The 13,949-nt window shown below is 30.0% G+C and overlaps 1 protein-coding gene across 1 annotated transcript; it reads left to right on the forward strand.

Annotated features, from left to right (window-relative positions):
* The first annotated feature begins 1,682 nt into the window (after window positions 1–1,682).
* LOC109793190 (squamosa promoter-binding-like protein 9) lies at window positions 1,683–6,660 on the forward strand. Its single transcript, XM_020352655.3, has 3 exons — window positions 1,683–2,273; window positions 5,248–5,387; window positions 5,780–6,660. Exons 1-3 carry the CDS (start codon window positions 1,906–1,908, stop codon window positions 6,373–6,375), a joined length of 1,104 nt encoding a protein of 367 aa, XP_020208244.1. The 5' UTR covers window positions 1,683–1,905; the 3' UTR covers window positions 6,376–6,660.
* Window positions 6,661–13,949: the final 7,289 nt, after the last annotated feature.

Here is a 13,949-nt window from a genome sequence, read left to right on the forward strand (position 1 = left end):
TACACACATTGACATATATAAAAGTATATACAATTTATTTTATTTATTATTTATCAAATTAATTTAAATTTAATTATATATTATAAAACTTTTTAATCAAGTAAATGAATGAAAATGAACTAAAAATTTTTAATTAAAAATATATTTTTTGATAAATAATTAAATTAAAGACATAAATTTTCTATGAATAATTAAATTAAAATTATTTTTTAAAATTTCATAATGATTATTCTTTACTGATGTTAAATTAACTTACTATAAAAATAATAATATAATACTTATATTTTATATTTCTAAGAATAAAAGTATAACTTATTGGATATTTTAATACATAGAACATAACTAGTGTAATATTATAATCTCTATGAAAGGAAAGTTTAATTTATATTAATGATGTTAATTCTACACATTTCCGGTTCTCGCATGCTAAGTAACCATATTTTAGTCTTTTTTAATAAATTTTTCTTGAACATTTTTATAAGAAAAAAATATAATATTTTTTAATAAGTTAAAATTAACTTTTACATGAGTTAAAAATAAACTTTTAAAATATTATTAAAATTTTTATACAAATTAATTTATAAAAAGTTATTACTCTTTTATATTTTTTCTCTTAAATATACTTGTAAAAAAATTATATAAGCATACACTTTATCTTCTACTCACTTTTATTCCAATTCTCAACTTCTCTTCCAATTCCCACTTACCGAACAGGGGTTAAAGAGAAGTAAAGTTTAAAGAGCAACAACTAAGCAAAGTTGTTTCTGTTTCGAATAGCCCTTCAACAAAAAAATTTAAAAGATAGTACAAACTCACCTATAAGTGTACCATTCTGACATGACCTATTGTCAGCTTCTTGCTTTAACCTTTCCACTTAACTCTTCCACTACCACCCATTTCAGAAACCTCTGCTTTTTCCCCTCTCTCTCTCTTCACTTGCCATGTCGCTGGTAAGGCATGTCATCATGTTAATGTTACATAAGTTTATGTTAAGAATATAATAATATTTAATAGAATATAAAGAAATCAAGGAAGAAAAAAGTTAATAAAATATATTTAATAAGAAAAACATATCGTTATCCTTTTTTTTTCCTCGTTCAAATATTACCATTGGTGTCGACTGAACCTTTAATAAAGAATAAAAAAGTAAAATTCATTTAATATATATTTTAAAATAGTTAAATATAAAATAAATAAATACTCAAATTGATTAAAAACATTATAAACATTTTGATATTCAAGATAATCGTTTAGTTTCTAAAATTTCAAAACATCTTAATTGCTTAATTCAAGAATGAAAAGACCAAGATATTTTAGTTTTGAATGATTATTTAGTAATTTTACTTAAATTAAATTAGGTCAACTAACTAAATGTTATTTTAAATATATAAAAATCAATACATTTGATAACAATATAAAAAATATTAGCAACTTGCTATCTAATACAACAATAAAAAAGGAAACATAGAAATTTCATTAATAATAAAAAGTCTGTTGAAGATAATTTTGCTGACACTTCTCAACTATATACAAACCATTGACATTATCATTCCATTTTAAGGAAAATGATAAAATTTCAACATTAATTATTATATGTAAAAGAGAAAAGGTCAACTCACAGCAAGTGTGATTTCAGTTGGATTTGGAGGATTTATTTAACAAGTTACATGTAATTTTCACTATAATTCTTTGTTGATTGTATGAGATTGATGATTTTCTCTCACATTGCAACAACGTGTACTTCCCCTAATTTAATCTTAATAAAAAAGAGAAGATATTTCTCTTTCTTTGGTGTCCCAATAATCCCATCAAACTGAATTAATGAACACACACTCTCTCTAGTTCGGTAGTAACCAGCACCAGCACCAGCATCGGCATCAGCAGTGAGAGTAGAGCATAGCAGCAATGAGTTCTGGTTCAGTCACCAAAGCTTCACTCTCTTCCTCCTCATCCCCCAACTCCTCCACTGAGTCCCTTGATGGGTTGAAGTTTGGCCAGAAAATCTACTTTGAGGATGTGAGTGTTGCTGCAGCAACAACAGCTCAAGGGGCCAAAACAAGTGTTGGGGTCTCTTCTTCTTCTTCTTCAAAGAAGGGAAGGGGTGGTTCAATGCTAGGGGCTCAGCCTCCAAGGTGTCAGGTTGAGGGCTGCAAAGTAGATCTGAGTGGAGCTAAGGCTTACTATTCTAGGCATAAAGTTTGTGGCATGCACTCCAAGTCCCCTACTGTCATTGTAGCTGGTATTGAGCAAAGGTTTTGCCAACAGTGCAGCAGGTCACACTTCTTATCTCCCTGCCTTTCTTTATTATTCATTTCAAAAAGGATAAATCTTCTTTTTGGGTTTTCTTATTCTTTAGTTTTTGCTATTTTTAGTGGTTTTCCTATATTGGGAAGTTATGCTTTGCTTTACTTTCCTCATCTTACATCCAGCTTTGGTTTTTGCTACTTTCAGTGCTTTTGCTACTTTCAGTGCTTTTGCTACATTGCTATTCACCTGACTCTATTTTTTTTTTATTATTTTAAAAAATGTTTTTGCTTTTTCTTCTTTCTTGTATGGTTTTGGTTGTATCTTGTAGATTGCTTGTTATTCATTTCATGCCTTTAATCATGCTGTTTATGTTTATTGTGTTTGTTTTGCTGTAGTTTTTATTTTATTTTATTTATGTTGATTGTGTGTCATGATTCATGGGCTTCTCTTACTTCATGATGAAGTGGGTGTTAAGTGAAGTGTTAGCAATTTGCTTTTGTTATTATTTATTTATTTATTTATTTTTTGTTTTAGGTTTCTAGTGCTTCTTAATGGTTGGAGAGTGTTTTATGTCTCTGGATTTGATGCATCTGTTGGTGCTGTGTGTTGTGCTGTTTGTCTTGTAATTATGGTTAGTGATTGTTGAGGGTATATGCTTTATTTAGAAAACAGAATGCTGCTTCTGTTTTTCTCTTTCATGGTATCATGAAGTGCTCACGAAGGGAAAGTGGAGCTGTCAGAGAAGGGAAAAGCTGTAGAAATGATTGTGAAACTTGAACTAAGCTGCATAATATGCGAAGCAATGCAGAATGAACTCAGATTGTAAAAAGTTCATGATTTATGTTTAGACACACTGCGCCTCCACGAGTGTCAATTTGGAATAATAAGCCCATGAAACATTATTTTTCTTTCCCTTTTTAATTTGTCATGTGAATTTCATATTGTCCTTATGGTCAAGAAATGACACCTCTCTCATGTAAGTTCATTCAATGAGAAAAGTGCTTTTTTTTTTCTCGGCACGTTATCATATTCAAATAATGTAATGTCTCCTTAAGGTACATAAGGTTTGATGCCGTATCATTGCTACTGAAAAATGCAATCTGTTGTCACTTGCTTTGGGGACTGTGTTAGATACTTCAATGGGGCTGAAATCCGTTAGTAACTGAAATAACAGCAGTTAGTGACTGTTGTTATTTAATGGTTGAAGTTAGTTAGTGTGGCAGCTGGATAATCACTTGGGTAGTTAATGATAAAACTCAAGGGGGAAGAGGGTATAGCAAGGGAAGGAGAGGAAGAGATCAGAGATGGATATCTTCTGGAAGCTAGATCGTTAACAAAGGAACGATTGGGAGTGTTCTGTGCTCTTCATTCTTCAATAAAGATTTCATAATTTCATTCCTGTTCCTGAATTCTGTATACCGTTTATATCTTTCTGATAAATAGTTCAACCCTTATTACATCTGAAATTACTTTCCTCTTCAATTTGACTCACTGTTTTAGCGAATTTTACTGCATTTTAGGGATGTTTATAGTGGCAAAATGTTGCTAACAAGTGTGAAGTTTTGGAGGTGGATGGTGATCATAGTTGGGTAGTTTACTAACTATAAATGTTACTAACAAGTGTGTAGTTTTGGAGGTGGATGGTTGTCATAAATGGATACTTTACTAACCATAAGATTTGGAAACCATGGCCTATTTGTTTGCCAATACTTTTGTGACAATAGGAATGAGGTGAAATACAAGAGCCATTTGAGTCCTCTGATCGGTTGGGCCTTATGTAATATTGCTCCTCTACTGGTAAACTAATTATACTTTTCCGGATTGAGATTCTTCAGGGAATGATTCTCTTCATGCAGAACTAAAATTTTCAAATTAAGATGCACTCTTTGTGGAATTACCAACTTGTGCTCTAAGTTCCTATTGATTGTCAATATCATACAACTTCATCTGTTGGTCATGTGTATTGTGGTATGATGGATCATTTTAGAAACGAATCTTTGCTAAATAATTTAATATTCAACATTTTATATTTGTAGACACATTTGACCTCCAAGGCATGCAAGATGCAACATGTTCTCTGGGGAAAGGTAGATCTTATAGACTGACAATGGTTGGTGTTAATCACTTATGCTCCATAATAATGTTTAGCAATTAAAAAGTGATGGGAAATTTGTGGATGCTCGCTGACCCCTTTGAGTGGGACAAAGGCTTAGTTTAGTTGTTATTATTTCTCTGTTTTAGCAGGGTTGGAAGCATATGCTTTTGGTTATCTGGTATGTGTAGCTTATTGGTAACTAATTCTAGTTTAATTTGAGGTTTATTTCACTAGGGGTAAAGATATTGTTGATGGGATGGCGTGTAAATTCTATTTATAATGATTAGACTTGCTTGCAGGTTCCTTTTCATAGAAGCGACATTAGTATATCTGTCTTGAACATATTCTGTCTATTCTGTGGCTATCTAAATTTTTTAAATGTTTTCTTACTTTATAACAAGAGTTTAAACATACCTTGAGGTAGCCCCATAATTAAGCGTTTTCTGGGGTTTTTAATTTGACATACATGTTTTATACATGTAATCTTGTCCCTCTTAGCAACTAGCAAGAGAAAGAAATTTATTGGTATCCGTGTTTCATACATGTTTTATATATTGAAGTTGAGTTTAAAATATCTTGGAACCATGGGATGTTCGCTTGATTCTATGTTGATAGGATTTTTTGCTGACACTATCTCAAAACTTAGTTTATTATGCTTGCGACTTAAGCTGTGTTGCCAATATGCTATCCTTTATCCAATCCGTGAACATTTCTGAAAGATTTGGTAATTGCATCTTATGGAAATGCACCTACCTTCTGTTATATTTTGTAGTATGTTTTTACTGAAACTTGATAGCATTTATATTTCAGAAACTCATACTCTCTTTTGTAGCATACTTATACATAAACTAGGTAGCATTTACATTTCAGAAAAGCTAATATCCTCTTTGATAGCCCTTGCCCAGATTTCACCTGCTTTCTGAATTTGATCAAGGAAAACGAAGCTGCCGCAGGCGACTTGCCGGCCATAATGAGCGCCGACGAAAGCCGCCTCCCAGTTCCTTGTTAACCTCTCGCTATGGCAGAATTTCTTCGCCTATTTTTGGTTAGAAATCATCAGTAAAACATCAATTCCAAACCTCTCTTTCTGCTCAATTTATCCCTACCAAGTATAATAATTTAAATTTGAGTAAATTATACTGACACTCTGGTTTTGTCAAATTGCACGCACATCTGCTTTTTTCATCCCTACACTAATCCCCTTAATTGTTTGAAAAGTATTACACTAACATCCCTTTGACATTACACAAACTTTCCTTAATTGTTTAAAAAACCATTACATTGTGTTATGGGCAGGATGTTGTAAACATTAAAAATACAGGAATTATGTGCAATTTCACGAAACATCAAGAGTGTCGGTGTAATTTACTCTTTCAATCTTTGTCATTCTTTATCTATAAAACATCCAACAACTGTTTGGTTCATGTGTTTAAACAGACAACAATGCCAGACCTGGTGGCTTTCTGATGGAATTCGCTTCATATCCAAAGCTTACACTGAGAAATTCATTCTCAACACCAAGATCAACCGAGCAAGTTCCCGGGAACCATGCTGCAGCACTTACCTGGCAAACCAGTTCAGACACACCATCTGAATTCTTCCTGCAAGGATCAGGAAGTGGGGGTGGAACAAGCTTCCTTGGTCCGAAACATCCTTTAGTGGAAAGCTACACTGGAGTCACCGACTCGAACTGTGCTCTCTCTCTTCTGTCAAGTCAAACATGGGGTTCCAGGAACACCAACACAAGTGCTGAGCTGAACAACACCTTGTTGAACTTCAATGGGACATCATCCATGGCGCAATTCGCCGTGGCATCTTCTCAAGTTGCAGCCATCCATCAGCTTCCAAACGCCACATCATGGTACTCAAAGACTGTTGGTTCGCCGGAGGCTATCCCTGATCTCGGTCTCGGCCAAATTTCGCCACCTCTCAGCCATCTTCATGGTGAGCTTGATGTGTCACAGCAGGGTAGGAGGCATTACATGGATCTGGGGGAGTCCAGGGCCTGTCAGTCTTCTCACTGGTCTCTTTGAAGTTCTTCTTTGCTGTCATAATATTAGTATGAGTATCATATAGCACAGGAAAATGAGAGGGGAATGAATCTGTGGCTATTAGTACTATACTATTGCAATTTGGTTTCTTTGAACTTTTGAAGCAACGTGGGTGTATCCCTACTTTGTTTGTGGAACTTTGAATTATGATTATTTTGGTTTGTGTGAACTTATAAGCAAGGTGTGTATCCTTGTTTCTTATTTGGAACTTTCAAGACTTTGTTATTTTGGTATTGGAACTTATAAGCTGTGGTAAGGCTTGTTTTATTTTGTGGGAGTTTCAGACATGATTTGAGGGGGAGCAAGTAATGTATGTGATACATGTTTTGTTTGCATGTAGGTCTGGTATTCCTCTTAATGCATATTCCATATTGTTGATCCTAGAAATTCGTTTCAAGAAACGATGATTTAGGGGGGTGTATTGGATTAGGATTTTAAAGGACTTTTTTAGTTAAAAAAAATCTTGCGGATTTTAAAAGACTTTGCAGGATTTTCATGACTTTTAAGATTTTGCAAGATTCTACAAGACTTAAAATCAGGATTTTAATGGATTCTGCAAGATTTTTAAATTAGGATTTTAATGGATTCTGTGGGATTTTGTGGAGTTTTGACATTTGATAAGATTTAAAAAAAATTATACATTCAAATTTAAAAAGAGTCAAAGATAAAAATAATAAATAAAAAAAATAATGTCTAGATAAATAATAATAATAATTCTCTATAATATTCTATCCTCTTTTTATAGCATCCACTATCAATTGTAACAATTCATCGGAATCATCCTTAATCCAAGCTTCATAGTTTTCTTTCTCTTTTCATTTTTCTTTATTATTTCCTTGTGAATCTCCCATTTGAATTACTAAAACAATATATGTTAAAAAATAGTTATATAAATAATTACGGATAATAGACAAAATCAATAAAATTATATTATTATTTTTAGAAGCACACCATCATACAAGATCGAATATATTTTTGCTATCCAAATAGATCAAATACCTCAGTTATTATAAAAAAAATGTAAAAACGAAAATATAGAAACATAAGATAATTTTTTATATAAAAAAATTAGTATATTCGATACTGAAAAAATATTTAGATATATAATTTTTTTTATATAAACAGAAGTATTTAGATATAGAGAATATATATATATATATATATATATATATATATATATATATATATATGATAATTTTTAACGATATTTATAAATATAAATTATTCTAACAAATATTTTAACAATATTTTCTTTTTTAAAAAATAAGTTAATGAAGGCATAAATCCTAAACCCTAAAAAATTAGATATTGCAATGTCTTATGTTAATTTTCTTTTTTTAAAATATAAAAAATCTTAATTTCATAATATAAAAATAAAAAAGAAAAATTCATAGTAAAAAAAATAAAATAATTGTTGAGTCATAAAAGGAGGAGGGATAAGAGTAACAAATTCAAGGGAAATAGAGAATTCGCAATTTTTATGCTAAGAGGGTTCTTCCCCCTACTAAGATCCATTTTTATCTCATTCTACTCACAAAAACTCTAACAAATTCATCTTTTATATATATATATATATATATATATATATATATTGTTGAGATTATGATATCAATTTCATCTTTCACCTTTTTCTTTTCTTAACGTGTGTCATAAAAAAAATTACCACTTAAAAGTTAAAATTTCAAGTATTTTTTTGTGTTATATAAAGGAACAAATTCAACTACATAGAATAAAATAAAGTAAGTCAATTAAAGAGAACGAACAGAAAAATAAAACAAGTCAATGACACTATCATTTACATATTAGAGTTTCACAAAATAGGAGAATGGTATGAGAATAGTATTATATATGAGCAATGAACAATAGTGTAGTATTATTAGTAGAGAAAAAATGGAGAAGACAGGAGCATAGAAAAAAAGATGAAAAACTCACTTGAAAATTCTTAAAACACTTGAAAAATCATTTCAAACAATCCTTCAAAATCCGATGGGTTTGGATGAGATTGTTTTATGAATCTAGTATTTATAGATAACACTAGAAAGTCTTTCAAAATCCCTCTCACACAACAATCCTTTAAAATCCTTAAATTTTTGAATACCAATGGATTGTTTTTAAGTTGTAAAAAATCTCAAATGAATACCAGTGGATTTTAATGGACTCTTTAAAAAATCCTAAAAATCCAGATTGAATACCACTGGATTGTTTTTAAGTGACATAAAATCCTGATTGAATACCAATGGACTTTTTTACTCAAAAAAAGTCTTTTAAAATCCTACGAAATCCTAAACCAATACACCCCCCTTAGTTTCCTAGGACAATTTTTCATGATAATTCACACCAGCAAATAAAATGTTTATTTGTTAGAATTAAACTTTGCAAATCTTGATATAAATTATTTTTATTCAAACTAACAACTTAATGTTTTTTAAATTTGAATATGTATGGAAAATACATGTAATAGAATTATAATAATCAACTAGACAATGACATACACCCGCACGATGTGTGGATAGAAAAGAAATTATTTAAATTAAAAAAATATTATTCTGTTAATTAATATATAAGTTTATATATATATTAATTATGTAATATAAGTTTTTTTATTGAGTTTTTACAACAAGTAAACTTATTATTATTTGTAATAGGATTTTAAAGAAAAAAATATTATTATAAATATTTTTGTATTAATATTTATATAATATTTCATCCTTGATTTATTTTGTTAGATTCAAATTCAAAAATATAAGATTGAAGTAAATAATCTTTTAAAAAATTCATAACTAAAGGTAATATATCCAAATAAATATTTTTTTATAACTAAATTAAAACAGTCAATTTTAATTTTTTATCAAATTAATAAATTGATAATAAAGAATATATATATATATATATATATATATATATATATATATATATATATTATTTTCAAATATGTAACTCCTCATATACAAATTCAATTGTTGAGAGGTTTGCCAATTTTTTTATTGTTGTTTAAAATTAATATTAATAAAAAATTTAATATTATTCTTATTAATGAACATAAATGTGAATTAATAATAATTAGTAGGTTCCCTAAAAAAAAAAAAATAATTAGTAGGTTTTGACAAAAGTAATCTTTTTAATAATGGTTTAATATTAATATTAATTACTATAATATTTATTATTTTTTAAATAGAGAATTTAATCAAATTAAAATTTTTAAATAGTAAATTAATGATTGAATATTTTAATCTACAATTAATATTAATTAATATTTCTTCATTTTTATTTATAATTAAAATTAATGTTTGTAACTGAAATTTTTTAACAAAATTTAATCTCTTAATTAATAAAATCATTAATTCATATATAATTACATATTAAACGTAATCTTAAATTATGTTACTCATAATTAATAATAATTACTAACATATTTTGTATTTTATTTTTTTATAATGAACAATTTAATTAAATTTAATCTCTTAATTATTAATTAATATGATTATTTATATAATTACTAATTCACTAATTAAATACAATTTGAAGCTATTTGTTACTAATACAAATATAGAAGGAAAATAAAAATAATATTATAGAAAGTGCTATATAGATAATATATCATTGTCACTTTCAATTTCTATTAAAATTATAATAAATAAATAAATCATACTGATTCATTGACAATGTACATGGAAATAAGGATCCAATTCAACATTAACAGATTATTTTTCCTTCATTTTCCTACAAAATAAATAGTTGCATATTAACAAATAATTTAAAATTCAAGTTCAATGCAAATAGGAAAATTGTTATCTAATTTTTCACAATTTCTCTTTATCATAATTTATTCAAAAATGTTCTTTCCCACAATCTCTTTCCTAATAATTGATGCAGGTATCAAACCATTCCCAATAATAAGCACTTAAAAGATAAAACAATTCACTATCACCACTTGCAAACTTTTTCATATCTTAATCTTCTATGACCTCGTTTGGTAAAACACGATATCTAAAGTTATATGTTATCTGGTTGATTTAATTTTTATTAAAAAGTTAAGACAATTATCTATACCTTCTTTGTGGACTTCAAAAGTTCATTTTACCATTTACTATACTTAAAAATTATAAAACCACAACTTTTAAACCTAATTCTAACAACTTAACCTTAGTTCACTAATTTGATCATAACTTGAGTTATAAACCTCTTTTTTGGGTGATTCTAATGCCATTTAAAAACTAACATCGGGGCTAATACTCTTATGAATACATTAAATTTGTTGTTATCACACTTGATGAAGTACTTTTGTGCTCGATGTGACCGACACCACACTTGGTGAGAGACTTACATCCTAACGAGGCATAATTTGCGCTCAACGCCAAGGAAACATAGAGTACTTACAAATCATCACACCTAGCGCAAAAAATCTGCACCCAAGTGATCATGAAGTTTGTACTTGCCAAAAACACAATTTTAGATTTCTAAAGCTCAGCCAAACCATTTTTATCACTTTTAATCAAAATCCAATCGGTAAAACCTCAATTTAAAGTCTAATAGTATTCTTTTATACTATTAATTACTTGAACTACCTATCGTTTACTCAACTACAAGTCATATGCTTCAATTTGAATCTTGCTCTATAGATTGGGTTTCCTATAGGAATCTAAGGGCTTTCACAATGATTCACAATATCATATGCACAAAGCCAAATATGCATTCAAGGGAATGAATTTGTTTATGATGAAGATCAATAATTCAATACAAATACACAACTATTTTAATGGAAACCTACTTCCCAAGAATCCCTTTAGAATAAATAAGTCCAAGAAGAGTGAAGGTTGATAAAGTTGGTTTGAAGAATTGTAGGGTACTTACCCTTATTTTATAAGATACCCTACCTTCGAAGGCCTACCCTACCTTCGGAGGCCTACCCTATCTTTAGAGGGCTCTTATATTTGTTATACATTTTTCTTACTTGTAATTCATTTTAGTGGTGATTGTATTAGGATATTTTTGGCCTTGTATTTTGGGTCCATTAGTGTAGGTAATTTTGTCCTTGTATTATTTTTACTTGAGGGTGTAATTAAAGATTAAAGGAGGTGTAACTAGCTAAGTCTTGTTAGACTTATCTGGGCTTGGGTGACCTAAACTTCTTTTAGCCCATTTGTATTAGACGTCCACCTGCTTATGCAAGTAGTTTGGACATCCAAACTAAGCCAAACTTGTCATCCAAGTTATAAATTAAGTCACATGGCTTTGATAGTGACATCTCAACAACTTGTTAAATGTAATAATTTATTTAGTAGTTGTAATGATTAGGCTAGGTAGTTGGAGTTGACTTAAACTAACCTAAGTTATTCTTAAATAATTTAAATGTAATAATTTATTTAGAAGCCTGTGGATTAATGAGCTTAGCTTGCTCCACAAGCTTCTAAATAATTAACTAGACTTCTAGACATTTAACTAGAGTTGGTTAGCTTAAGTACAAAATAGCTAACCTTGGTTACATTAAACCATGGTTAGTCTAGCTTGCACCATAAGCCAACCAAACTCTATATATAGTTTCTCCTTGTATATGGCTAAATACTTTGAGATTTATACATGATTTGGACGAAACTTCTTCTCCAAATTCTCTCTCAAAGTTTGTTTCTCTTTTTGAAATTCTTCCTTTTCTCTTATCCTTTCTTGAATGTGGTGAGAAATTGAAGAGACTTATCATTCTTCAATGAGTGTGGCGCCATCAAGGAGACTCTCTTTATCATCTTGTGTGGTGAAAATGGCTTATAGAATCCATGGAATCCATTGAAGAAGCTTGAAGGAGTCCAAGAAGTGAAAATCCTTCCATAGAAGCTTGAAGGAGAAGCTACATCAATTTTGCCTCTCCTTAAGGTTTTCTTTATATTTCCTTAAACACAATCAAACAAAGGGGTTCCCAAGGTCCCTTTACAAAGCAATAAAAACACATACAACAGGATTGGGGGCCAATCTCGTTACCCAAAAATTATCCCACACCTTAAAGCGATATTACTGACTTTCTCTTACCTTGATGAACATTAGACGAAGGACATGGATCTTTAAGGTGATCTCTTGCAACTTCTTGTTCTCTAGATATTTTTATATTGAGAGAAAATAATAAGAGGTGAAACATAAAGCATAAAAAATAAGAACTAGTCTTTTAACTCCCCTTATCAAGTAACCTTTAACCCTCACATAACCATAGTTTAAGAACTAACCTTTGGATAGAACTCCTTTCTTCCCTTCTTATTAATTAAAGCAATATAACTCTTGAATAACTTACATAAATACTTTATTTTAAAATACAAGTACATTTAATTATTTTAAAAGCCTAAATTATTTTATAAAACTCATTAAATTAATTAAAAACTAAAGTTAGCGGAAAAACACATAGAAGGGGGGTTGAATATGTGTGTGTTAGTACGAAGGAATTTTAAAACGTTTTCGCAAAAGTAATGCTCTTCGTCTAATGCACTTTTGAATGTCATACGGTTACACAGAATTTGGTTAACATAATGTCATTGCATTTGAAGGATTCATCGTCTACTGAGAAAAATGTTTTATAATGATAATTATTGAAGTTCTAACATTTTTCTTTTCAAAATAGTTTCATTTGAAGACAAGTAGAGGATAAAGCTTTTCAGTATAATATGTTTGTTAAACAAATTTTGCATCTTCATCTGAAAAATGGTTTAAATGAAGAATAGACAGTAGACGAAGATTAATTGTGATTTGACAATTGAAAATGATCTGCGTCTGAAATATAGATAGAGTAGTGCAATCACTTTTATACTGGTTCGCTCAACTGAGCTACATCCAGTCTCCTTCAACTTGAAGGGTTCCACTATATATATGAAATTAAGCACAATGAGTATTGTCGTCCACTCATGGACTTGAGTATTCTCAAACCACTCCTGGCCTGAGTATTCTCAACCACTCCTGGCTTGAGTATTCTCAATCACTCCTGGCCCGCCAGCTTCACTCACCAGAGCTAGTATTTTTACACCACTTCTGGTCCAAGTATTCTCGACCACTTCTGGCATGTCGACTTCACTCACCAACGCTAGTATTCTTACACCACTTTTGGTCCAAGTATTCTCGACCACTTCTGGCCCGTCGGCTTCACTCACCAATGCTAGTATTTTTAAACCACTTCTGGTTACCCAAGTATTCTCGACCACTCTTTGTTGGTCCCTACGGTTAGAATCTAGAAGGGGGGGTTGAATAGATTCTATGTTATTTTTCCTTTTCTTCTTTGCTTTCTAAATCTTTACCAAACAAATCTTGATTTAAAACAAACCTTTAAACATAAAAGGTAATTCAGAGTTATAAATGCACAGCTTATCCAACAAGATTTGAATAACAAGATATGTAAAGATTGAATTTATCAATTACCAAGAATCTTTAAAGTTCAGTTTCTGCAGATAATGTTTTTCTTCATACAACATTAATCAAGAAACTTATACAGAATGTAAAGAGTGTAAGGGTTAAGAAAATCATGCACCAAGATATATACTGGTTCAGCCATCCAAAGGCCTACATCCAGTTTCAGATTTAGATACACC

Source organism: Cajanus cajan, chromosome 7, assembly GCF_000230855.2.
Source record: "Cajanus cajan strain Asha chromosome 7, NIPB_CcT2T_4, whole genome shotgun sequence".
NCBI lineage: Eukaryota > Viridiplantae > Streptophyta > Magnoliopsida > Fabales > Fabaceae > Cajanus > Cajanus cajan.

Bases quoted from the DNA above. Each gene is read 5' to 3' on its own strand.
- LOC109793190 (XM_020352655.3), top strand. From the start codon at position 1,906: ATGAGTTCTGGTTCAGTCACCAAAGCTTCACTCTCTTCCTCCTCATCC. The intron at 2,274-5,247 runs GTCACACTTCTT...GCCCTTGCCCAG, and splicing joins TTTTGCCAACAGTGCAGCAG to ATTTCACCTGCTTTCTGAAT. The intron at 5,388-5,779 runs GTTAGAAATCAT...GTGTTTAAACAG, and splicing joins AATTTCTTCGCCTATTTTTG to ACAACAATGCCAGACCTGGT.